Genomic DNA, 23,354 nt, shown 5'->3' with positions numbered 1-23,354 from the left:
CGTTAAAAACTTGCATAACATAATATAGCAAGAGAAAAAAATCTCTTGGGAAATATAAACTTTCATTGATGTTTTTTAATTAATCATTTACCATTTCATTATACAACAACGCAAATTTAAACTTAATTGGATCGTGAGAATATGAGAAAAGTATTGTGAAGTTTCGTTTGGTTAATCTGCCTGCAGCTGATATTTAATTGCCTTGTACATACTATACGATAAATTATTATTTATTAAAATGTATTATTCTGAGATGATTGGAAATCAAACCAAAAATGTTAAGAAAAAATTAACACTAGATGCAAAGCCATAGTATAAAGTTTATGAGCTTCAGAAGCTATAAATGTAACAAATTTAAAGATAATTTGAGTACAAGAAACATTGAAATGTCGAAATAAATAACTATAATAATTATTTACTAATATAATAAAATCATATAAATGATAAATGTATAAAAAAAAAACTATAGAATGAATAATTTTTAATTATATAGTTATAGCAAGGACACTTTACTATTATTTCTAACATAAAATAAGTTAGTTTTGATAAAATTATTATTTAACTACAAAATTAATTTGAGAAAATGAAAATATGTTACCTAATAAACATACAATAATTATATTATCCGTATAAAAATTATTTATTTATTTTTTAAAATAAAAAGTTATTCTTAACTCAAAATTAAATTAAAAATATATTATTGGAGAGAAATTAAAAATTAAAAATTTTTTCTTAATTCTTTTCACTTGCAATGCTTATTTTTAATTAACACCCCTACTGATTTTACAAAATACGTCTATAAATAATAATATGAAAACGTTTAATAAAAGCACAGTAGTTAACTCACTAATTATTTATTACTTATTATTTTCTATACTCTTAAGAAATTCATTGTATTAAGATGAGTTTTTAAATGTTATGAATATCAAAATCAGTATGTATTTGTTAACGAAAATTATTATGTTATACATTATTTATAAAAAGTAAATTGTATTTATATTTTATATATATACTTAAAATATTTTAGTAATTGAGAAAGCAATTTAAATTATTTATGTTAGTTTATACTATTTTTTTTATTTTGTTATAGTATAACTTTAAACTAATTATTTTAATTATCTTAACTATACCGTAACAAACTATACTCTTAAACAAAAGTATACAAGTATAAAATAAACTTGAAAAATATAATATTATATTATATTACCAGTGACATAATATATTTAGTTAATTTTTAAAAACCTTTTAACAATAATATTAGAACGTATTAACGACATATTAAATGGTTTGTTAATTACAATTTTTTAACATTTACTGTCCCCAAATCAATGTGCCTAAATATTTTATATCATAATCATATAATTATACTATGTAATAATAATAAATACTCGATAACTTTAATTAATTACATATATTTTTTCTTACCTGAACTTCGTGCACAAGTTCTTGATCGTCGAGGAATACAATTTTGCAGTGGTGTGTTCGGGCGCTAGTACAAAAACAGCCCATGTTGGGTTTTTTTCTTATTAACTCTTGTCAAATAGATCTACAAGTAAAAAATTAAAAATTAAACTTTTATAATACTTTACTTTTGAGTTAATACAATAATGAAAACAAATTTTAAAATATATTTAGTAAGGAACAATCGTAAAAATATTAATTAAACAATTTTATCATGTATTTCAATCGAAAAAATAAATAACCAGAAGACTTTTGACAGATTATAAAAATTATTTGTTATATTTTTATGCTGTCGAGTCCCTCAAATGATTAATTTCTTTATTCACTGAACTTATAGAGGAATTTCAATGAGCCTTTTAAGGATATTAAATACACCCATTATATAGGACATTTTTTGCCCTTAGCATTTTAATTTGAGATAATGTTTATTAGTACCACTCTACAAAGGTCTTCGTTTTGCATATTGTATACAATATTGTTTAGTTTGAGATCAAATGTATTCATTCGACGATTATTTTAATGGAACCATTTTTTTTCAAGCGCCTTCGATTAAACTGGATTTTTATGCTATCCACAACAATTTCCCATATGGTCAGTCAACTGGAATGGAATTCGGGATATTGTCCCCGAGGAATTGCCAAGGGAACACGCTAGTGGAGCAGGAAGCTTAACAACTTAACCCACGGGACATTGTCCGAAACATTCGGTCGTAAATGCGATTTACGCGAAATAACCCAAACTTTTACACACGATGGATAAGCTTGTAAAAATAATGCGAATGGATAAGATAGTGGTGAGAAGGGACTAGGCAATAGCAAGCAAAGGACAAGTTCTGAAAAACACATCCTTTGGAAACTGAAAAAAATTAACGATATAACACTTGCCTTTGGGAAACCGTGATTCCTTAGAGTCTTTCTACACGTAAAAAATGATGAATTTTCTCGTCAAATTGTAAAAATGAAATGATAAATACAAAAACGAACGCGTGACTAGGGAATTCCAAAGGGAAAACAATACAATTTTAATATTTAATCAGAAAAATATCGTTGGAAAAATATTATAATCGTGTAACTGGAAGAGTGAAATGGGAGATAGCTTTCAACAAATATTTATTTTTTCTTGAGCTTTGTTATAGAAAAGAATCAGATAAGTATGCCTTTAAAAGATAAATCATTTGTATACCTAGTTATTGAGTTATGATTTATATTGTTGTCATTTTGTTTGACTATCAATTCATGTAATAATATAAGAGTATATTGAAAAAAAAATACTAATAAATATATATATTATATGTGCATAACATTTTGAATCAACAATAGAATTATTAGTTTTGTTAATTTTATAGACATTCGTGTTCTACGCTGTATAAACATAATAATATACCAATTGATTATTTAACCAAAACAAGCAAACTAAATTGTATCATCTACCGAATTGGGATATTTAAACTTATAGTTGATAATTTAAAATTCTTTTTTTTTTTTTTTTAATTTCAATCATTTATTTCTATGGTATATTACAGAATAAATATACATGTTATGTAATATAATAAAATTAATATTTATAACAAATGAATATCAAATAGTACAAACACGTGTATATTATAAATTATAATTGGCACTTGCGTTTTCAATTCGTATACAACTATACGATTTGAAATCAAAAATATAATATTATAATATTCTAAATTATTATTAATTTTATATGAATAAAATTATAAAACTAAATAGTATTTTTAGTTTTTAAACATAAGTAAAAATTATACATACTCGTAAATATATAATACAATATTTTCAATTAATTATGATTATTCAATGAATACATTATTATTTGAGTTTAATTTTAATCACTACAGCTATTTTACGTATAAACTGTATAATATATAGTTTTTACGTTCAAATAAAGCTATGTAAAAACTGTCAAAACTTCGTGTGCGAACATTAGAAAACTTTGAAGGTTTAATTTTCATTTAATTGAATAACAGTGATTATGATTTAGAAGTATTTTTTTAGCTTTAACCCTTTAAATTATCCTTGGAAAAATAAAACATCAGTGTTAGATAAATAAATTCCTATCAATTGGTTTAAAATCTAAATGTACAATCTACACGAAGAATAGGTCATTATTTTTATTATAATCTTGTAAAAAATATAGAGGAAACTGATTAAACAGTATAGCCTACCCTACAATACTTGTAATGTACCAACAAATTGAAAAATATAAATTTATTTTTTGACATAAAATTAAAAATGTATCTGTTTTTCGAAATTTTCATTGTCTGTCGAATTCTAATAGAACATATAAGTAAAAACAGTTCTATTATCTATTCAAATATTTCTATTCTACACTAGCAAGTTAACAAGTGTATAGTATAGTTATACAAATAGAATTTTTAAGTTATAAGCATTAAGTTTAAAATAATAAATAACACTAACTCGTTTATAAGATGCTTCAACAACCATGTTCACGCCCCTTTCTTCAATAATGCAATTATTCAATACCTGATGTTTGAAATTTTAAAGTATATTTAAACACCATATTTAAAAAAATTAAGAGTTTGAAAATATGGTTTTTAAATACATTCAAAAATTATAAAAACTTTAATTGAATAAATAAATTATTAAATGAAAACATGAGAATGCATAACAACCTTTATAGGGAGTAAGAACTACAAAGTAATTCAATATTTCAATAATATATAGTAGTTTCTAATAAAATGATATTGGCTTATAATAATTCATATAGTTGGTTAAAATTAATCCAAAAACTTTGTAAATTTTAATTAAATAAAATATAATAAGGAGTGTCCTATAACTATAGTAACTATAGTATAAAATGTCTATAAAATTATAAAATTTATGACATTGAGAAACAAGAAATTAAAACAAGAATACTATATATTCCAATAAAATTATTCTATTCATACATAACATATATTATTGTCAATTTTTAACGAAATAAAATATCAGTTTTAAGGGGTATTTACAAAGTGTCTATGCTATTAAGATATACCTACGGTAATTAAAATTTGAAGATATTCGTTTTCATAATATTTAAAATTACTACAATATCAAATATTTTTTTATATCCTTAAGATTTTTTTTTTTTTATCACACAAAAGTATTTCATTATTCAATTTTTATGTTGAAAATCTCTTATCCTTACATTATTTTTACAATCTTACAACATTTGTGTGAGCAGCGTAATAAGCATAAGAATGCTCGAATGCGTATTAAAAATGAATATTAGTATTAGGGATAGAAATTATAATTGATTTATATTTTATTTAAAAATAATTGAAAAGATTGTGAAACATATTATTTATTATTTGCGATAAGGTGCATTTAAACGAAAATAATTTAATAATTTATTTTATACATTTATTTGAATAAACTTTTAAAAATATTAATAGTTTTATAAATCTACTAATTGATCCAAAAACAATAATATACCTTATTAGTTATAATTTGTTTCAGATTTCGTAATATATTTATCATAACAGAACGTACTATTATTCTTTTTAACTAAAACGTGTTTTGATAAGAACGGAATTTAATAAATAAAATCATATGTACACAGAAATCGTAAAATTAGTTTTTTTAATTTTGCTTATTATCGATACATTTTTTACCGTATAAATAAATATATATATATATATATATATTACAATAACTAGCTTATATAGTTTAGGTACGTAATATAGTATCGTGCGTCGTCTGCCGCATGGTAAATTAACGCTGCATAACCCGTTCGCATACGTAATAAATAAAGGAATACATGAATATGATATAGGACCAGTAAATAAAATCGACGGCCGTTAAAATTCCGTAATAATAGTTATGATGATGATGATAATAATATATGCTAAACCATGGCTGTTGAAACGGTACGTTATTGTTGTTTGCATTACAAATCGCCGCCAATACACGACAATACGCCACGAGATAAATATTTATCACACGCTCTAGTTGCGCTGACATAGTATCTATCTACGTCTCCACTACCCGCAGAGTTATTTCCTTCAATATACGTTCAATATGCGCATCAAATGGTACGTTAATACCGCTACAATAACAATGGCGGTGTAATAAGCCAACGGACAAGGGTTGTTTGGAAGACGTAATAATTTCATAGTCTTACAAACATCAAATCTCATCGTTTTTTTTTTTTTTTTTGAACATTGAAATGAAAACAAAATACATTTGAATCAATGGCCATAGTATACCATCTAGTACGATTTTTAATGTATTGTATACTTTATAGTGTTTGAATTCTGGGCTACAGTTACCTACGTACCTAATTATGTATCATAATTAAGTCCCGAATTCAATGTAGTGTTTTTGATGCTCTAGGATAATGTAAGTAAATAATTCATTCTATATTACATAAAAACATTAAAGATGAAAATTTTATTTGATATTTATCAAAGTTTTCTATTTTTTAATTTAATTTTATTAATTTCAGGTAATTTTGCTAATTCTTAGTTCATAAATTGTACAAGATTTTAGCATTAATTAGAAAATTCAAAATATTTCATCAATAAATAATATTTTTATAATATTTGGCTTAATAATTTGTATAGATTTTTATTTATACCCAATATCAAATTTTCTATCGTTCTACATTATATAAATTCAATAATGTCTTTATCTATCTTTGACGTTTATTGAATATAGTGTTTAACCAGGACTTAACAAATAACAAGTAATTAATTGATTTTAAATACATCGTGGTTGCATTTATTTACAGTATACAGTATTATTTATTTATTATTAGATTAGAGTCTATAATTTGGTATTTTGTTTAAATATTACTATTAGTCAAGATAAAAAAGTTTAAAAAATGACAAATATTAAATAACAGTTTTTCTACTGTTTCAAATTTACATGCCTATAAAAAAAAAAAATGTTGATTATTTTTAAAGATATATTATATTGAAAAGGCACTTTTTAAGATATTTTTTAAAATATTTAATTATTTAATTACGGGTCCTAATCATCATTATTATATATTTTAATGTGGGTAAATATTGAAATTCCTCGAATTTTTTTTTCAAAAATTTACCACCGACATAAAAAAAATGTTATACATATTTATGTATTAGTTAAATAAATAAATATAAAAATAAAACAATTATTCAAACAAAAATCGTCGATTATACAAGTGCATAAAAACAAAGAGAATTTTAGATTTTGGTTATTTACGTGAAAAACTTAACCTATAAATGTATTCAAATTTTTTCTATTAGTTGTTAATAAAAAAAAATCATCACTGATTTTTATTTCTCACTTATAATTTAAACTGTTAAATTATACTATAATTATACAAAAAGTGAAAAAGTTCATTGTTTTTCATTCTAATTTATTAAAATACTTTGAAAAAATATGTTACGAAGGGAAAAAATAACAACAGTTTCTTACTTATTATGACATTATACGTTACAGTGTAAAAAGTATTCACCTAAAATGTCAAAAAGTTAATATTTATGTACTCAAATATAAAAATATTTATAGAAAGTTAAAAAGTTAAATAAATAAAAATAAATTGTCATATTTTATTTTTTGTTAAGTAGAAGTATTAAATTATAAGTAAATATAAACTTATGGCGATGTACTATCAACGTTTGTTTGTTTTTAAAATATTTAATGAGAACTAGAATTAAAATTTATTTAAAAAAATATTTTTATGTATTTCATAGTGTTATATTCTAGATCTGTATATCTGTATATCGTCTAATGTTTATAATGTTTATTACCATAACTATAATAATAAGCATACGTTTCCTTAAAAACATAAGATAATTAAAAATAAAAAAAAACCTTTTAATCTCAATGTCAAATAACAGCATCTATTTAATTTAAACAAATAAACTAAACGTATAATACTGAAAAATTAAGCTCTGGTTATTAAAACTTCAGTAATAATGTAATAGCTACTAGTATAATGTTATGAACTATGACAAATACGTATTAAACAATTGTATACAACATCATAATACGAATAAGTTTTTGTTTTGTTTTTTTTTTTTATTCTAATAACATTATCGGTTAATAAAATTATCAACACTATATAGGTTAGAAAAAATACCTGCAAGGATTGCCATTTTGAATCGACACCTATCAATACTGTTAACAATCGATAATTTTAAACTTTAACCTCAGTTAGAATTGCACGATTGCGTATTCAATATTAGTTTTAAGTTTAGTTTATATAATCAAACTGTTGTCAAATAAATACATTTCCACTTAATATATTATATGTTAGGAGATACCTTTGTTTGAGTGAAATTCAATAATGTTGTGTTCAGAGAAACAAATATATTCATTAAAAACTACATTAGAGCTAATAATGATACACATTAATCATTAGTTAGGTAAATCATCTAATAACGTCACAGTTTAGATACGGTCATTGTTGACAACGACGACGAGATGTCTGCCATCAATAACGCATATACGGTATAAACAAGACACGACAAAGAGGGCAACTGCAAAGCGCACAATAGATATACTAGGGGACCCACGAGGGGGGACGTAAATTACCGATAACTCGATCATCTTTATAAAGAGCTTGAACTCGTCCGTTTTCGATTTCTATACAAACGCCGACGACTAACTGTATTCGTTTATATGGCATGTTTTCGTCTCAATCTTTTTAAATAAACTAGTCTAATGCGACGGCAAGCACTAGTGGCGGAGTATTTATAAAACGTTATTTTTCTTTCTAGCTTCTCTCTCTTAATCTCTTACCGTTTCACTACGCGCAGACACCGACAACATATATACACACATACAAACGTATACCTAACCTACACATGACCACCGTAAGAGGTCGACAACCCGTTTTATATATACATATTAACCGCGGGAGAGGTCAAGACTATAACACAACGACGAAGTTAATTTTATTTAGTATCCAAAATTATCATCAAGTTGTTGAATTACTTGAATTGTTTTTTTAATTTTATCACGGTGGATTTGTTAAATTAGTATATGATCAGAACATAATCATGAGAATTATACAAGCACACGTACAATCAAACAATAAACAAAGTGTATACAGCCCCCTATATTGTTATTATTGTAAATGAGCTTAATTCAATTGCACAAAGCGCACATATTATACGCTATATACGTTAATAATAATCGGCGGTATGGAGAAAGGGGTATTGTGTACACATTTAATATATATTATACTATATATTAGTCTGCAGATAGCAAACAAACGAACACGAACAAGGGAGAACCGCATACGGATCGACTACAGACGGAGGCGGACGGTGTATAATATTCGTAAATGCTCTTATACTCACGTACTATTGCCGATCAAATCCTATCATTACTATTAATCCAATATGCAATAAAATAAATGAAATCATCATTTTTTGATTAACTAATATAATAATTTTTCAGCCATAATTTGTAAATGTATAACCACAACTTTGATACTAAAATAGCCAAAATATATGTAGTTTAAAGTACCAACTACCTATATTTGATCGTTTCGATTTCTTTTATATTTAACTAATTGTTTAGGTACATTTTCATTTCATTTATTTACAAGTACTTGATAATTGACGTATAAATATTTTGACGATAGGTGATTGAGTATCAATAACAATTAAGAATAATAGTTAATGCTCCATATTATACCTAATGATGATCCGAAGAAATTCAACATATTAAAATCTTATTTATACGTTGAATATTAAAAGTACTATAAATTATTATAATAGCTACTCCTATTAGTACTTAACTCATGACCGACACAAAACAACCAATTAAGCACGGATGAAATAAGTTTAATTAGTTAAGTAAATTTTACTGAGAATATCTACTTTGTCGTACAATCATTATTATGATTATAATTAACTCCTTTAAGGATACACTGATTCGTATCAAATTCACTTTTAGAATATAAATTGTGGTTGTAATAATATTATCAGTTTCGTATCAAATTGTAATTTTACATTATTAATTGATTTAATATGTACTTATGATTTTTAATTTTTTTTCTCTTTGTTCTAAAATAAAAAAGTTACTTATAAAAAAAATTTAATGTTATTACATTCCCAAATTAATTATAATAAAACATGGAACAGTTTCGAAATTATTGTGATTTATGCAATTAAATAATACCTATACAATTTAAATGAATTAAAAAATGTTACATATACTATGATCATCGATCATTAAATTTAACCACCAGAATGTCTGAAATTAACAGGAAATGTTATAATATATAAGTTTTTATGTTTGAGTGAGATTGAAATGTGAAAATAAGTAAATAACATATTGGACACAAGAGTTTGGTTAAATTTGATGCAAACAGAAGTTTATAAAAAAACATTTTAAATCACAATTTCCATTCCACCACCACAACATCTTTTCTCCGTAAGCCTCTAGTCTCTAGTGGCTCAACTATTATTGGGAGATACCTAATTAACCATTCCTAAAAACAACTAACTTCTTTAATATATTGCGGTATATTTAATTCTATAATAGACTAATATTATTTTTTTAATACTAATTACCCATCATTTCTAAAAATATTACATAATTTTATTCGTAATGCAACTATTGTTAAGGTTAAACTCAATATATTTAAACATAATAAAACAATGGTCAGTTAGATCAGTGCTTCTCAAACTGGGGAACCATGGCTATATGACTGGCGGACCGTGAAATATTTATTTTAGTATATAACTAAGAAAAAATAATTAATGATCTTGATTAAAGGGGCCTTGACAGTTTCACATTAAACTAGGGGGGGAGGGGGTTATGACAAAAAAAGTTTGAAAAGCACTGAGTTAAAGTAACTAACTAAGCCACCTAAGTAGCATAAACGAGCCAAAGATCAACATTTAAGACAAGCCCGGTAATAGAAATAATTTTTAAATAAATGTATTCTTTTAATAGGCATTTTTAATAATATATTTTATTTCAATTCAATATGCTAATAAAAAAAAAAATACTTATGCAAAAAATAAACTTATTTATTCTAATTTCAAAGAACTCCTTTATAAATTTATAATATTACTACGCAAAAATAAAAAATAAAAAGTTTTTAAAAAAGAATAACGTTTCTGAACACGTATATCATAGAATTTTTAGTTAAAAGATTCAACGTTTTTATTATCTGACGAAATTCTAATTAAACTATATGCATTTATATATAAAATAGTGCTGTTGGTTTGATAATATTGTGCATTAGTTCATATAAGTAAATGACCTTATTTTTTATTTTTTCGTATTTTTATAATACTTTTTATATTTTCTAACTCGGATTTTATACACATATACACTGTTATATTAAAACGTACTAGAATTCAATATCGTGAGAATATTTTAAAATTTAAATGAGATTAATCCAAATCGCCTTTAACATCAGCCGGACGTAGTTTAATTATAAATATTATTATATTGTTTTATGTTTTAAATATACTCTCGGCACTTTACTTCAATATAATAGTAAGTATTTCATCAAACATTAATTCTAAAAATTACATACTAAATGAATAAATTTACATAAAATAAAAATGATAATTACAATAAACTCAAAGTTAAAATCTAAAAACAACTCAAATGTTATTATTGTTAAAAAAATTAATATAGTTTTATCATTTGTACTATACGTATCGAAGCTACTAGGTTCTTTAATTATAATGGTATTATCTATAGTTATATTCATATATAACAAACACTATCTGAATATTTTCAGCTTGTTCAATAATTTCTGATGATATTTTTTTAACATTTTCAATAGATAATTTATAAACGTCTAACAACATAGGCATATTATTATTTTTAGAATCCCTAAACTCTTCAAATTTAATATAGAACATTATTCTAAAATCAAAATATCAATAACATTTTCATAAGAAGTTTTGGACTTATGGCCATGTAAATTCTAAATCAATAATTTGCATGATGTTTTAAAATTTATATTTTGTGTATCAAGAAAAACTTAAAAACTATTGGTATACAAATCATCAATGTAGTAGAAACTTCTTCATTTGTTCGAATAAACTTTTTAAGCCAACTACATGATATGTCTGTCTAAATATTTTTGTATGCAGAAAACTAAGATACCTACTACTTTGTTTTGTTTGGCCAATTGAACATGTACAGCTTGCTTGTTCTATTACTTTATTGTTAAAGAATATAATTAAAACATAAATATTATAAATAGGACCTCAATGTAACAAACAAAAAAAATATCTTCAAATCATATAGTCTAGGTATCATGTTGACATGTACTTGACCACTTAATAACCTACATTATGTAAATGTTTAAAATTTACCACATGACCACATTAAAATGTTATCCTAATGTCTTAGGATAGTGTTTTCTTTTGAAAAATACTTTAATTTAGGTAATAAAACTAATGACTTGTGATATTTTGATTATACTAATTAATGTAATATTGTCTGCGCTAATTGTACTTAATTCATGAATTATAAAAATAAAATAATAATATGAAATATTATCATGAATAAAATTAAATGCACATTACATAATAATTGTGTACTTTAATACAACAACAAAATCATACAAAAAATACATAAGTCATAGTCATATAAAATAATTCTTCAGATATGTTAGAATAATAATTATTATAGGATAAAAATTGTTAGATCTACAGGTGGTTTATATACAAGTAAAAACTTGTAAAAATACATTTTTAATAGTTAAAATTAAGAAATAAACTTGAACACCAAAAAAACTAAATTTAAAAATAATAATTTTTCATCTATTTATTCACTTCTAATGGAATGAACTTCGATAACAGTTTGTTTTAAATCTTTAGCCTTATCAATCTTTCACGTGACGTCACTACCATTTACATTATTTTTTTACTATACACGTATAAAATACTCAATTATAAACCCTCATGTTAATATGCATGTAATGAGTATCATTATAAAGACGAGCGCAATAAAATATATTTATTTATGTTAAATCTCGTATAACTAAATTAATTAGAAATGAGCATGACGTTTATAAAATATTTTCAAATCCTTAAATGCGTTCACTGCTTATCCGAAAATGTTAGAATTAAAAGCTATATCACTACTAAACTATACCCAAATTTGTTATTAACATTTAAAGGGGATTATTATATCTAGTAAGAACATAACAATAATGATAATGAAAAAAAACAATCAACCCGAACGTGGCTCATTGGGTATAATCGACAACAGTGGCGGATTAATATCCAACCAACGTGTTTGCATTGTGAGCCGGTCACGTATCTCAGAAACGTCACGATTTCCAAACCATCACATCACGCGCACGCTCGCTCTCAGAGAGCTCTTGACCTCCAATGGCTATTGTTCATAAATACATACACACACACATAAATGTACATACGTAATACACTCGTACATAACCCTAGGTTTTTTTTAAAAATATTATTAGAATTACTACACAATACTTATAACAAAATTTACTAGTAATGCCTAAAAAGTAAAAATGCACACAGACACGGTTTAAAAATAAAAGTTTCAATAAATTTGCAACATGAAAATAAAAATAGAATTTCGGCAGAAATAAATATCCAAACAAGTTTCCTATTCCAGTGTTGATAATAATTATTGTGATGTAGATGACGGACCGTACATAATGAAAGGAAGAAAACTGGTGTATGCCATCAGATAGACAGCTGCAGGTGCCGTCAGTCTACTAACAGACACCTGTTATGTATATAACTACTGAGTATAGGTTAGCAACAAGACGATTCTAATTTCGAATAAAAAAAAACTGCGTTAAAAACAATTTCTTCGATGGCTTTCTAACTCATTTTTTTATTTATAAAATAAAAATAAAATCGAAACACATGTTAATTAACTAATTAAAATATAATTATTGCTATTTTTTCAGTAATAACATCTACTATCCAAGATTGTGCGTATTTAGATGCTATTTACGTAAAAATTACCTTTATACCTAGTACTTCTTGCGGTGGTTAAAACGTTACTTCATAGTTTCAACGTTAATCTATAAAGATTTTTTAGGTTTATATAATATTTACGTAGCTATCTGATTCATAAATAAAAGAAATATCCAAACAGGTCGTATACAATTTTTTTCCTCTGCTGCAATAATAACAATATTTCTATATTGGGTGCTTTCTCGTTATATTACTTAACAAATTCAAACCAAAACTTACTATGCGTAAATACCGCTTTATAAAAGGATAAATAAAACATTTGATAAATTTAATAAAAAAAAAACATTGTGTAGCACGCTACATTATTATAACTATAAACTCATATATATTATAATATTATACGCTAAAGACATAATAGCGTAGAAATACAAACGATTTTAAGTCAAATTTATTTTAATTTTAAATAAATGAATAATTTTTTTACGTGAAATAATTATTTATAATTACATAGTTAAAATTTTAATTAGAATAATATAATGTAAACATTTTTTATATACTTTGATTTTAGATGAGTAAAATGTCATTGTTAATAAATGTTTTTATTTCTTAAAACGTGAAATTCTACTGATGTCAAATGATTTGATTTATATTTAATACATACCAATATATATATATATATATATATATATTTAATATACATAAATATTTTACATATATTTACCTAATATAATAATATATAAAACAACATATTTCGATGAAAATAATAAATAAATATATTAAAGCTGACATCTAGTCCAAAGAAATACTAAACTATAATGCACACCTTGAAAGAAGATAATGTAATATATTATAGCCGATTCTACGATCCTTTCTCTAATTATCGTCTACCAACAATAGCATTGTAGTTACTGAATCGATATAGTGTCTATATAGATACATATGATTATATTCCCGTTAGGTGGCATGTATGAGTTTCTGTGGATTTATGATTTTCTATTGTAAGATTTTATGACTTACAATAACAATCCGATCCTTAGAGAAAAACACAATTTTCACGACTGTTATGACTCGTGTGAGTTATGTCTTATGACATATGAGTTTATGCTGTAAACGGACTTCAAAATATTCTATTAATTACTGATATTTTATTTCGACACATAATATTAAAAATTGGATAAATTATATTATATTTAGTTAAGTATCTATAGGTATATTAAAATAATCTATAAATACCTTATCGTATTTTGTGACTGAATAAAATAAATTCTTAAAATACACATAAATGTGTTTTTATTAAATTTACATAAAATTTGTATAATCTTATATTGGGTATCCAACATGACTTATTTAAACATTGTATATTTTAATTGTTTTAGTTCTTTACCTAATAATAACAATAAATAATATGAAAAAATAATTATTATTTAAAAATAAAACTTGAAAATAAATTGTTTATAAAAAATATTAATTAAATCATTGTTTAACAATCATAATGATGTAGAAATCAGACAATATTTATAGTAAATAGACAGGAAAATTAATAAAAAAATGGCTTTTTTTCTATTGCTGTAATATAAAAAAATTACAAACATTTTATACTTTAAAGATAAATGATTCAATAAAATTCCACAGTGGAGAAAATGTTTATTATAACTATAAAATTCAATTAAAGTCAAAGGATTTAGCAATATCGATTTTACATTAATAAAAATATAATTTTATAAACGATCAAATTTAAAATATAATTTATTGATTTTGATGTATTATCATACGTAGGTACATGCATGCATTTAAAGATTTAAAAATTCTTTTTCATGTTCACTATCTCTGGTTTTAAACCCGTGTGTTATAACTTTTTTTTTTTTTTTTATTTAAGAAAATTTACAATCTATATACAATCTATATAATAAGTAAATATGATGATATGAATATCATAACTGTGTGTTATAACTTATGAGAAATACACTATATTGTATTTACCATGCCTTATTTTCGAAACAAAAATTAATCTTAATATTAAACATGAATATTATGTACTCGTATAATTTAAAATTAAAAAAATTAACATTAGTAAATGACTTTTGTACAAACAAAGCATAAGGCTTAACATTATCTTCATGAACATTATATATTCATACGAATAATAATTATTATTTCTCCTAGAACTTTCTTATAAAACAGTTATTTTATAAAATTTCTTTAACTATAGAATAATATTTTTAAATTCTAATCAAACCAGAACAAACAGGTGATGATATTCAAAAACATATTAACATATGAAACGTATCACAAAGTTGTCTTTTTTGAGTCATCTGGTCAACCGGAAAGTCATCAATGCTCCAGACATACGTATTTATTGTTTGTTAGGTACTCCATTTCCCCTTTCCCTACACATAATACTTTATCTGCCATTAACCATTTAACCGTGTTTATTGTCAAAGAGTTTCTATTTTGTCAATATCCTTTGTTCATATGAACTATTTTTTTTCCAAGTGTATATATTATTAACAGTTTACTCTGATATAAAATAACTGATCATTAATCATAAAAAATAAATTTTCAATTTTTACAACATCATTAGTTATTTTTACATAGATAAATAAAGAGGGGAAAAGGCGCATTGATTTAAAATTAATATTTTCAAAATGTTTAAAAACAATAAAATTATAATTATCTTCAACAAAGTCCAAAAAATCTTTTACAAGTTTTTAATTGGGAAATTTAAAAAATTATACAAAATTGTTCAACGAATATAATATACCTTCTCTAATTAGGTGTATATAAAAATGTATGTATTATTTTTTATGTAAGCCCAAGTTGTTATTTCGAGTTTCAAATGCATTCTTGTATTATAACTTATAGCTCAATACACACAATTTCAATTATCATCGAACTTTAACAATTTTATACATCTATTTTAGTACACTATTACTTATATTTATTTTATTCATTATATCACTCGTTATTTTTATGAAAATATAATAAATACAAATTACTATCAATATTTACACAATTTAATTTTAATTTAATAAAATATATCACTGATGTTGTGTATTATAAGAAAATATTTTTATATAAATTAATAAATAGTCGATTCAAAATTATATTCAACTATAACTATGAAAATAGCTATAATGGATGAATTTCACGTATAATATCTTCCAACTTACTGGTTAAATATAAGAATTCTTCTAAACTTAATAGTTATGATGTTATAAACTTGTATATAACTATATATGAATTACACAATAATCTGTCTCGTAATATATTAAGTTCCATTATTTACAATATACTATTATATTAAACCTGATTATCGATAGAATAATACCATGTACAGTATTTGAATCAAACATAAAGTCATACGATTTGAGAATTATTTGATTATAAATATGTGTTATAACATAAAACTAACAAATAATAAATAAAACTATACATTGAAAACGTCTGCATCATTTTTATTTGTAATGTAATATTGTAGTGCATAATATATTAATTCAATCATGGTCAATAGCATTATTCAAACAGTGTGCGGTATTGACAAATACAAACATACTAAACGTAGAAGACTAATAAAAAATAAGACACAAAACATTTTCAGAAATACAAAATCATCATATTATAGTCTGCCTAATAGAAGCATATACTATGCATTGCAATGTACATTGGAAATCACAAATTATAGTAATAATTTTAAAACCATTGGCTATATACTATAAAATCATACACTGTGATTTAAGCTAGGAATTTAGAAGTGCCTTCGGCATGGAGAACATAGTGTTAGCGTCGCGCGACGACAGTGGCCTGCATCATAGGATATGCTACGCGCGTACGTCGCGCGTCCGTCACGTTTCCAAGTCTCCAATGCCTGTTAATAAATTGGCCACCGCTTCCAACACATAAACACTATAACATATTATTGTAATAATACGACTAATATGCAACAATCTTTTGTTTTTATGTCAGAAAATCATCACACAGCTAATACAATATCGTCAAAATTCAATAAAAAAATATTTTTTTAATTTAATTTTATATTATTATTCATTATAATCAGCCCTAACATTTTATATAGATACGCTACATACATCATTGCATATTTTGACTTTAAAAAATATTATTATACTATCTTCCTGGGCAATCTTGACACCAACGAGTAGGTAAAAAATGTAATGAAAACGTCCACTTTGAGTATTTACAAAAAAATAAAATAAAGAAAAAAATCCTGGTCGATCAGACGATAAATTATTGCTCTAATACTATACTTACTGAAACTATGTCATTATAAAAATTAAAACATTATATTAATGTATACAACAATTTGTACCTAAGACTCTTTGATTAACATTCAAATTAGTCAAATAGATGCAAAATTATTGGAAAAATAAAGTATTAAAATTCGTATGACTATTATGATAAATTTTAATAGAATAAAATCAATAATAAATGGGAAATTTTAAATAAATTATCTATTTAGTTAAATATTTACGGACACAGCCTTTATAAAATTACTAATCTATATTTTATAAATGTGTAAGTATCTACATATCTTTGTTGTTTTTTTTTTTTTTTTTAATGTTAGTATACTAGATATTTTTTCTATTAATATATTATGTATTGTATATAATAATAAAATAAATAAATTATAGCTATTTTTAAATTATGTACTAATGAGTAATTATATTTATTTTAATTAAAATGGATAATAAGCTAAAACATTAAAATACATTTATATTCTGCATTAAAATTTCCAACCTTGAAATTTTAAATATACTTATGTTCACTGGTTATAATAATATATATTCAAAAATCTCGTAAAAAAGAACCAAAGCTAAGGAAATGAAACAACATAACATTATGTTTGGATTATTTTTATAAATTGATATTATAATAAAAAAATACTTCTACAGTTTAAAAGAAATAAATCGCTAAACGTATATTTTAAATCATTATTTTATTACCTACTTAATAGAAACTAGTAATATCTCTAATACGCAAAAATACATAACTACTATTTTAACTCGAATGTAACATAAAAGAATAATAAATATTATTTTATTTAATTAAAAATACATACTAATAAAATGAAAAGTTTTAAAAATATAGTGTTAATTCTTAATAGTAAATTATATAAATAATGAATATAAGCAATACATTTATTTGATATTATACAGTATAATATACTTTAACTTACATTTCGTATAATTCATAAAATAAAAATAGATGCATATTTTATAGTGGTCAATGTATAACAAAAAAATAAATCTTGTTTAATTTATTACGACAACATATTCAAAAACTCATATTGTAAATAACAATAAAATTACCATGAATATCATTATTTGAAATAGATGTATTAATCGTTAGTAAAATGTATATGGTAACAAAATTAGAGACTATTCAATATTATTTTTATTTTTTTTTTGGCAGAAAAAAAAAATTTATAAAATTACAATTAAATTATGTCTTTACTATTAATAATAAACATATTTTAGAATATTATAAAAATTAACTATTATCTTATTATTTGAGTAGTAATGAAATATATTTTTTTACCGTTAAAATATATTTTCATATAAATTGTATAAAAATTATTTTAATTCTCACTCATTAAAAGATTTAAATTCGCCTTTTATACAGTTATAAAAAGAAATTTCATGGTTAATTCCTACAAAAAAATGTATATACATTTAGTAGAACCATAGAAAAAAGAAATATTCTCAACAAAAAACATTAATTTCCAATCAATAAAATGTAATATGGTGCTTATTAATAAGAATCTTAACATAATATTGATTTAATATTATAGGTAAAATCCCTTAATCTAATTATGCTCGAAAATATATATAATGAAGGTTGATGATAATTTTTTTTTATATATATATACCTAACTATTGTTTTCGGTATCACTACAACTTCACTATTATTATTATTATTATAATATAATACAAGTAGATATAAAAAATTATTGATGAATTTAAACTGAAACATAATACCTATAACTAAAGAGGTAATACCGCACTGATATTATTTTAATAATTTATTCATGTACACTTGTGTTTGCTATTTATACACGTTCTTAATTTACATTTTTTTTTTACATCTAAAAACGTATACAGTATTTTTAAAGAATTTAATTTTCAATTCAAATATTTTATTAAAACTTAAACGTTATTCTAAAGCATAGATTTTATTTTGAGAAGTATTTAAAAATATTAAACTATTTAACATTACTCTACTAATTATTATTATGTTAAAAAAATTTTAAAAAATTATATATTTTATAAATATTAATAATATCATAAATCCGTTAAATCTATTGATAAAAGAAAATCAACATTTTGAGTAAAATATTTAATATAAAATAATATTCTAAGCGTCTAAATCCAAAAATCTAATCAAAATTAGATGACTATATTATAAATATTTGATCTATATGTATTTTGTATATGTAAGTGCACCTATATATATAAATAAAATATCTATACAAAAAATATCATAGTAATGTCTAACGATTAATTTTGAAACATTTAATTACATATTATATTAGTTATTTTTGTCTATAAAATACTGCGATTATTTTTGTTTTCCAAGTTTCCAATCAACTAACCTCGATCAAAACGACTGGATCCACCGCTTAAGCAACGAAGACACGAATGTTTTGCTGTACATCGGATATTTCGTAATTTTTCTATTCGTCAAGTATAATAATTATTACTAATCACGTAAATATTTTAAACACGCACTACTCACACAAGCACATATATACACACACGCACGCAGAAATAATTTACAAAAATAATACACGCCAATATAAATATAAAATTAAAAGAAATAAAACTTAACTTAATAATAAACTACTAAATAGTAATAATAATAATAATAATAATATAAATAAACGCGTCCGGCGTACAGTACGAGAGCATCCGAAGGACTACTCACATGGAGTGGTTCGGATGGCTGCTGGAACGGCCGCGCGGCGGGAACGACGCGGAGAACAGGTGAACTGGAGTGCCGCCGCCGCCACCGCACGGCGCTGCCAACATTGTATATATGTATTTTGTGTGTGTAAATTATATATATACATATATTATGTGTACATGCTGTAGTCGCTATAATGTTCTCGGAATATATTACATAAGTCATTACTCATTAGTATTCCATTGGTCGTCGTGTTCGTCAGTCCGTGCAGACATTATAATCACAAACATTCGTAAATATTTTCACGATTGTCCGAGGACTCACCAACATAAATATATAATATATTACGTTTCATTAAGTTATCATTATTTTAATATTTTTGTTATGTATTCATTTTTTGCACCAACATTTAAACTGCGCGAATAGATAGAAATAGGGATGGACGGATGATGTGATATTAACTACTCTAGCTAGGATTAAACTCGTCGTGCATTTCCGCATGGACATCGATAAACACACTAAATTTACTCCCAACTATGTTGAAAAATCCTCAAATTTATGGATGCTATCGCATCATTTAGAACTATTGAATATAATTTTAACACTATTAGCGTGGTAAACGACCTAATCGACGTGTCCCATATAATAATCCATACTAATTTTATAAATAAATTATATATTATTTAAATTTAGGTACTAAATATTAATAATAAACTATATATATATATTAAAAAGCATCATTTCAATTATGTTACGTTTGCGTTTTGTGTAAAAATCAAACAATATTTTTAGTTTTTTAATGCACAATAATTGAAAATCAATTTAATAATTTAAATATTGCAACAAAGGTAAATCGATCGAAAATAAAGTATGCATAGGTATTATAATAGTTCCTTAAAATTACAACCTAATAGTATTGTTAAGTTATATATATATATATATCATTTGATTACATATTATAACAATTCATTTTTAATATTAAATAATAATGGAAAAATAATAACTTAAAATATTGTCTTCATATTATATTCTACGGGAAAAAATTCGTTATAGTTTAAATTTTAAAACAAAAAATGTAAAATAGTAAGGTACAAATGTACAATTGTATTTTAAAAAATAAAATATTTTATCAAACATTAAAAAATAAGATGCAGCGACCTATGATTACATAATTTATCTCATGATATAGAACAATTCAACTGTTCATTTCTTTTAAAAATCAAAGACTTATAATTAACTTCATATTGTATTTCACATTCTGTATTTATAATAATTTATTTTAATATCACGTTAAAAATATAGATCTATAAAATTATTAAAAAATATTTACTAAAAAAATATAATATACTATTATAAAATTAGATCCACGACCGAAGTGCACCAGAATAGCCTATTTATAACGCCGTGTGAATACAATTTTGTTATTGAGATAAATGAAAATATGCATACTAGAAATGCAAACATAATAATATTTGATTTTATTAGGACAATGATTTATATAGTTCATTAATATTACAATAATCAATTATAAAAGTTATGTTAATAGATTGCAACATTCATAATAATGCGTGTGTTTATTATTATACATAGTTAATTACATACTTAATGTATACGTATTTAAAAATATATATATAAATACACGAAAAAATCTCGGTTATGTGAATTTTTCTTATCCTTTTAGATTCCTTTGTACACTCAATAATGTAAAACGCATATCATTTTCAAATTAAATGGAAATTTTGTTTTTATCTACCATAAAAGTTATTTAAAATCGACTGTATACTATAATTTATAATAAATAAATCACATAATTTATAAACTCACTATAATTATATAAAAATACTAACATGAAATCTTTCAATAAAAAATATTATAGGTAGGTACCTAAACAGCAACCACTATAATAACCACAAAACACGTACTTTTATGGGGCAGTTCGCCCCTGTATTTTACTATGGTGATGGTCGATGGGTTTCGGATGAGCGAGTAAGTTAACACTTCAGTTTGTAAATCTTAAGAATATACAAATTCTGCGACAATCGATCAGTAGCATTGATTTTACAATATATTCAGGATTACATTATATTCTAAAATTAATGTCAGTAGACAGTATAAGATACTGTTAGATATCATCTAGTAAGATGTTATGAAGCAATAAAGCTTCTTTTAAGAATAATATATATGTGATAATGATTATTTTTGTCTTAATTCTTTGTTAGTTGTTTTTTTTTTTTAAATACTAGTAATACTACTAATGACATGTTATAAGGTTATATTTCTGAATACTCTAACTTTTAACGAAAAACATTTATTGACAAATATAGAGAAAAAAGAAACAAAAATTAAGTGTTAGAAATACTAAAAATGTAGGTTTAACAATAATGTTTGTAGCCTGTAGCATTGATATTTTGTATGTATCAGTGTGTTAAAGGTTGAGATATGAATGTATTATATAATGATAAGTTAGAAATATATAATGTGATAATCATAAAAGAATAAGAGACAATTTGTGAATGGGTAAATATATACTGATGATTAATCTAGGGCTGCACTTATCTTAGTTAAGACCAACTTACAAATTTCGAAAATTAACTTACAAATACTTACAAATGAAGATCTTTAACTTACAGTCGATCTGGTTTGATTTTGTCAATATAGGGGCTAACTTCACACACGTTAAATATATACTTGGATATGTAAGAAACAATAACTATTTACTAATTAATACTTATTAGGTTAAATAGTATACTGTATTTATATTACAATAGGAGTGATAAATTGCGAGTTAAGCAAGCGGCTTTGCGATGGTTGCATTTTCAATATAATGATATGGTCGGTCATTATTTTACTCTAAATTATTGGGTGTTGGTGGTAACTAATTTTTATACTTTCCCCCACTAAATGAAATACAAGTCAGCACCAGTGTGATAACGTATGTATAAATTTATAATTATGTTATAGTGGGAAATAGGCGAAGGAGGTAGTCTTTATCACTATTATGATTATTGTGATCATGGATATCTTCACTTATAATATACTCGTACTTTAATCACACAATTTATTTAAATATAAAAGTGTATAA

At 23.8% G+C, this 23,354-nt stretch overlaps 1 protein-coding gene across 3 annotated transcripts in view; it reads right to left on the bottom strand.

Annotated features, from left to right (window-relative positions):
* LOC112594801 (band 4.1-like protein 4) overlaps positions 1-20,124 on the bottom strand; it is a 148,201-nt gene extending 128,077 nt beyond the window's left edge. For all 3 annotated transcript variants that reach the window (XM_025339803.1, XM_025339802.1, XM_025339804.1), the window contains exons 1-2: positions 19,962-20,124; positions 1,426-1,546 (exon numbers count right to left, since the gene is read on the bottom strand). In XM_025339803.1, coding sequence (XP_025195588.1) covers positions 1,426-1,509 — 84 coding nt within the window. In that variant the 5' untranslated portion in view covers positions 1,510-1,546; positions 19,962-20,124. The remainder of the gene's footprint in view (positions 1-1,425; positions 1,547-19,961) is intronic.
* Between the last annotated feature and the right edge of the window lie 3,230 nt (positions 20,125-23,354).

Source organism: Melanaphis sacchari, unplaced genomic scaffold, assembly GCF_002803265.2.
Source record: "Melanaphis sacchari strain LSU unplaced genomic scaffold, SCAv2.0 Contig23_pilon_pilon, whole genome shotgun sequence".
Lineage (NCBI taxonomy): Eukaryota > Metazoa > Arthropoda > Insecta > Hemiptera > Aphididae > Melanaphis > Melanaphis sacchari.
Note: the sequence above shows the minus strand (reverse complement) of the source record. Positions and strands in the feature narration are given on the sequence as shown.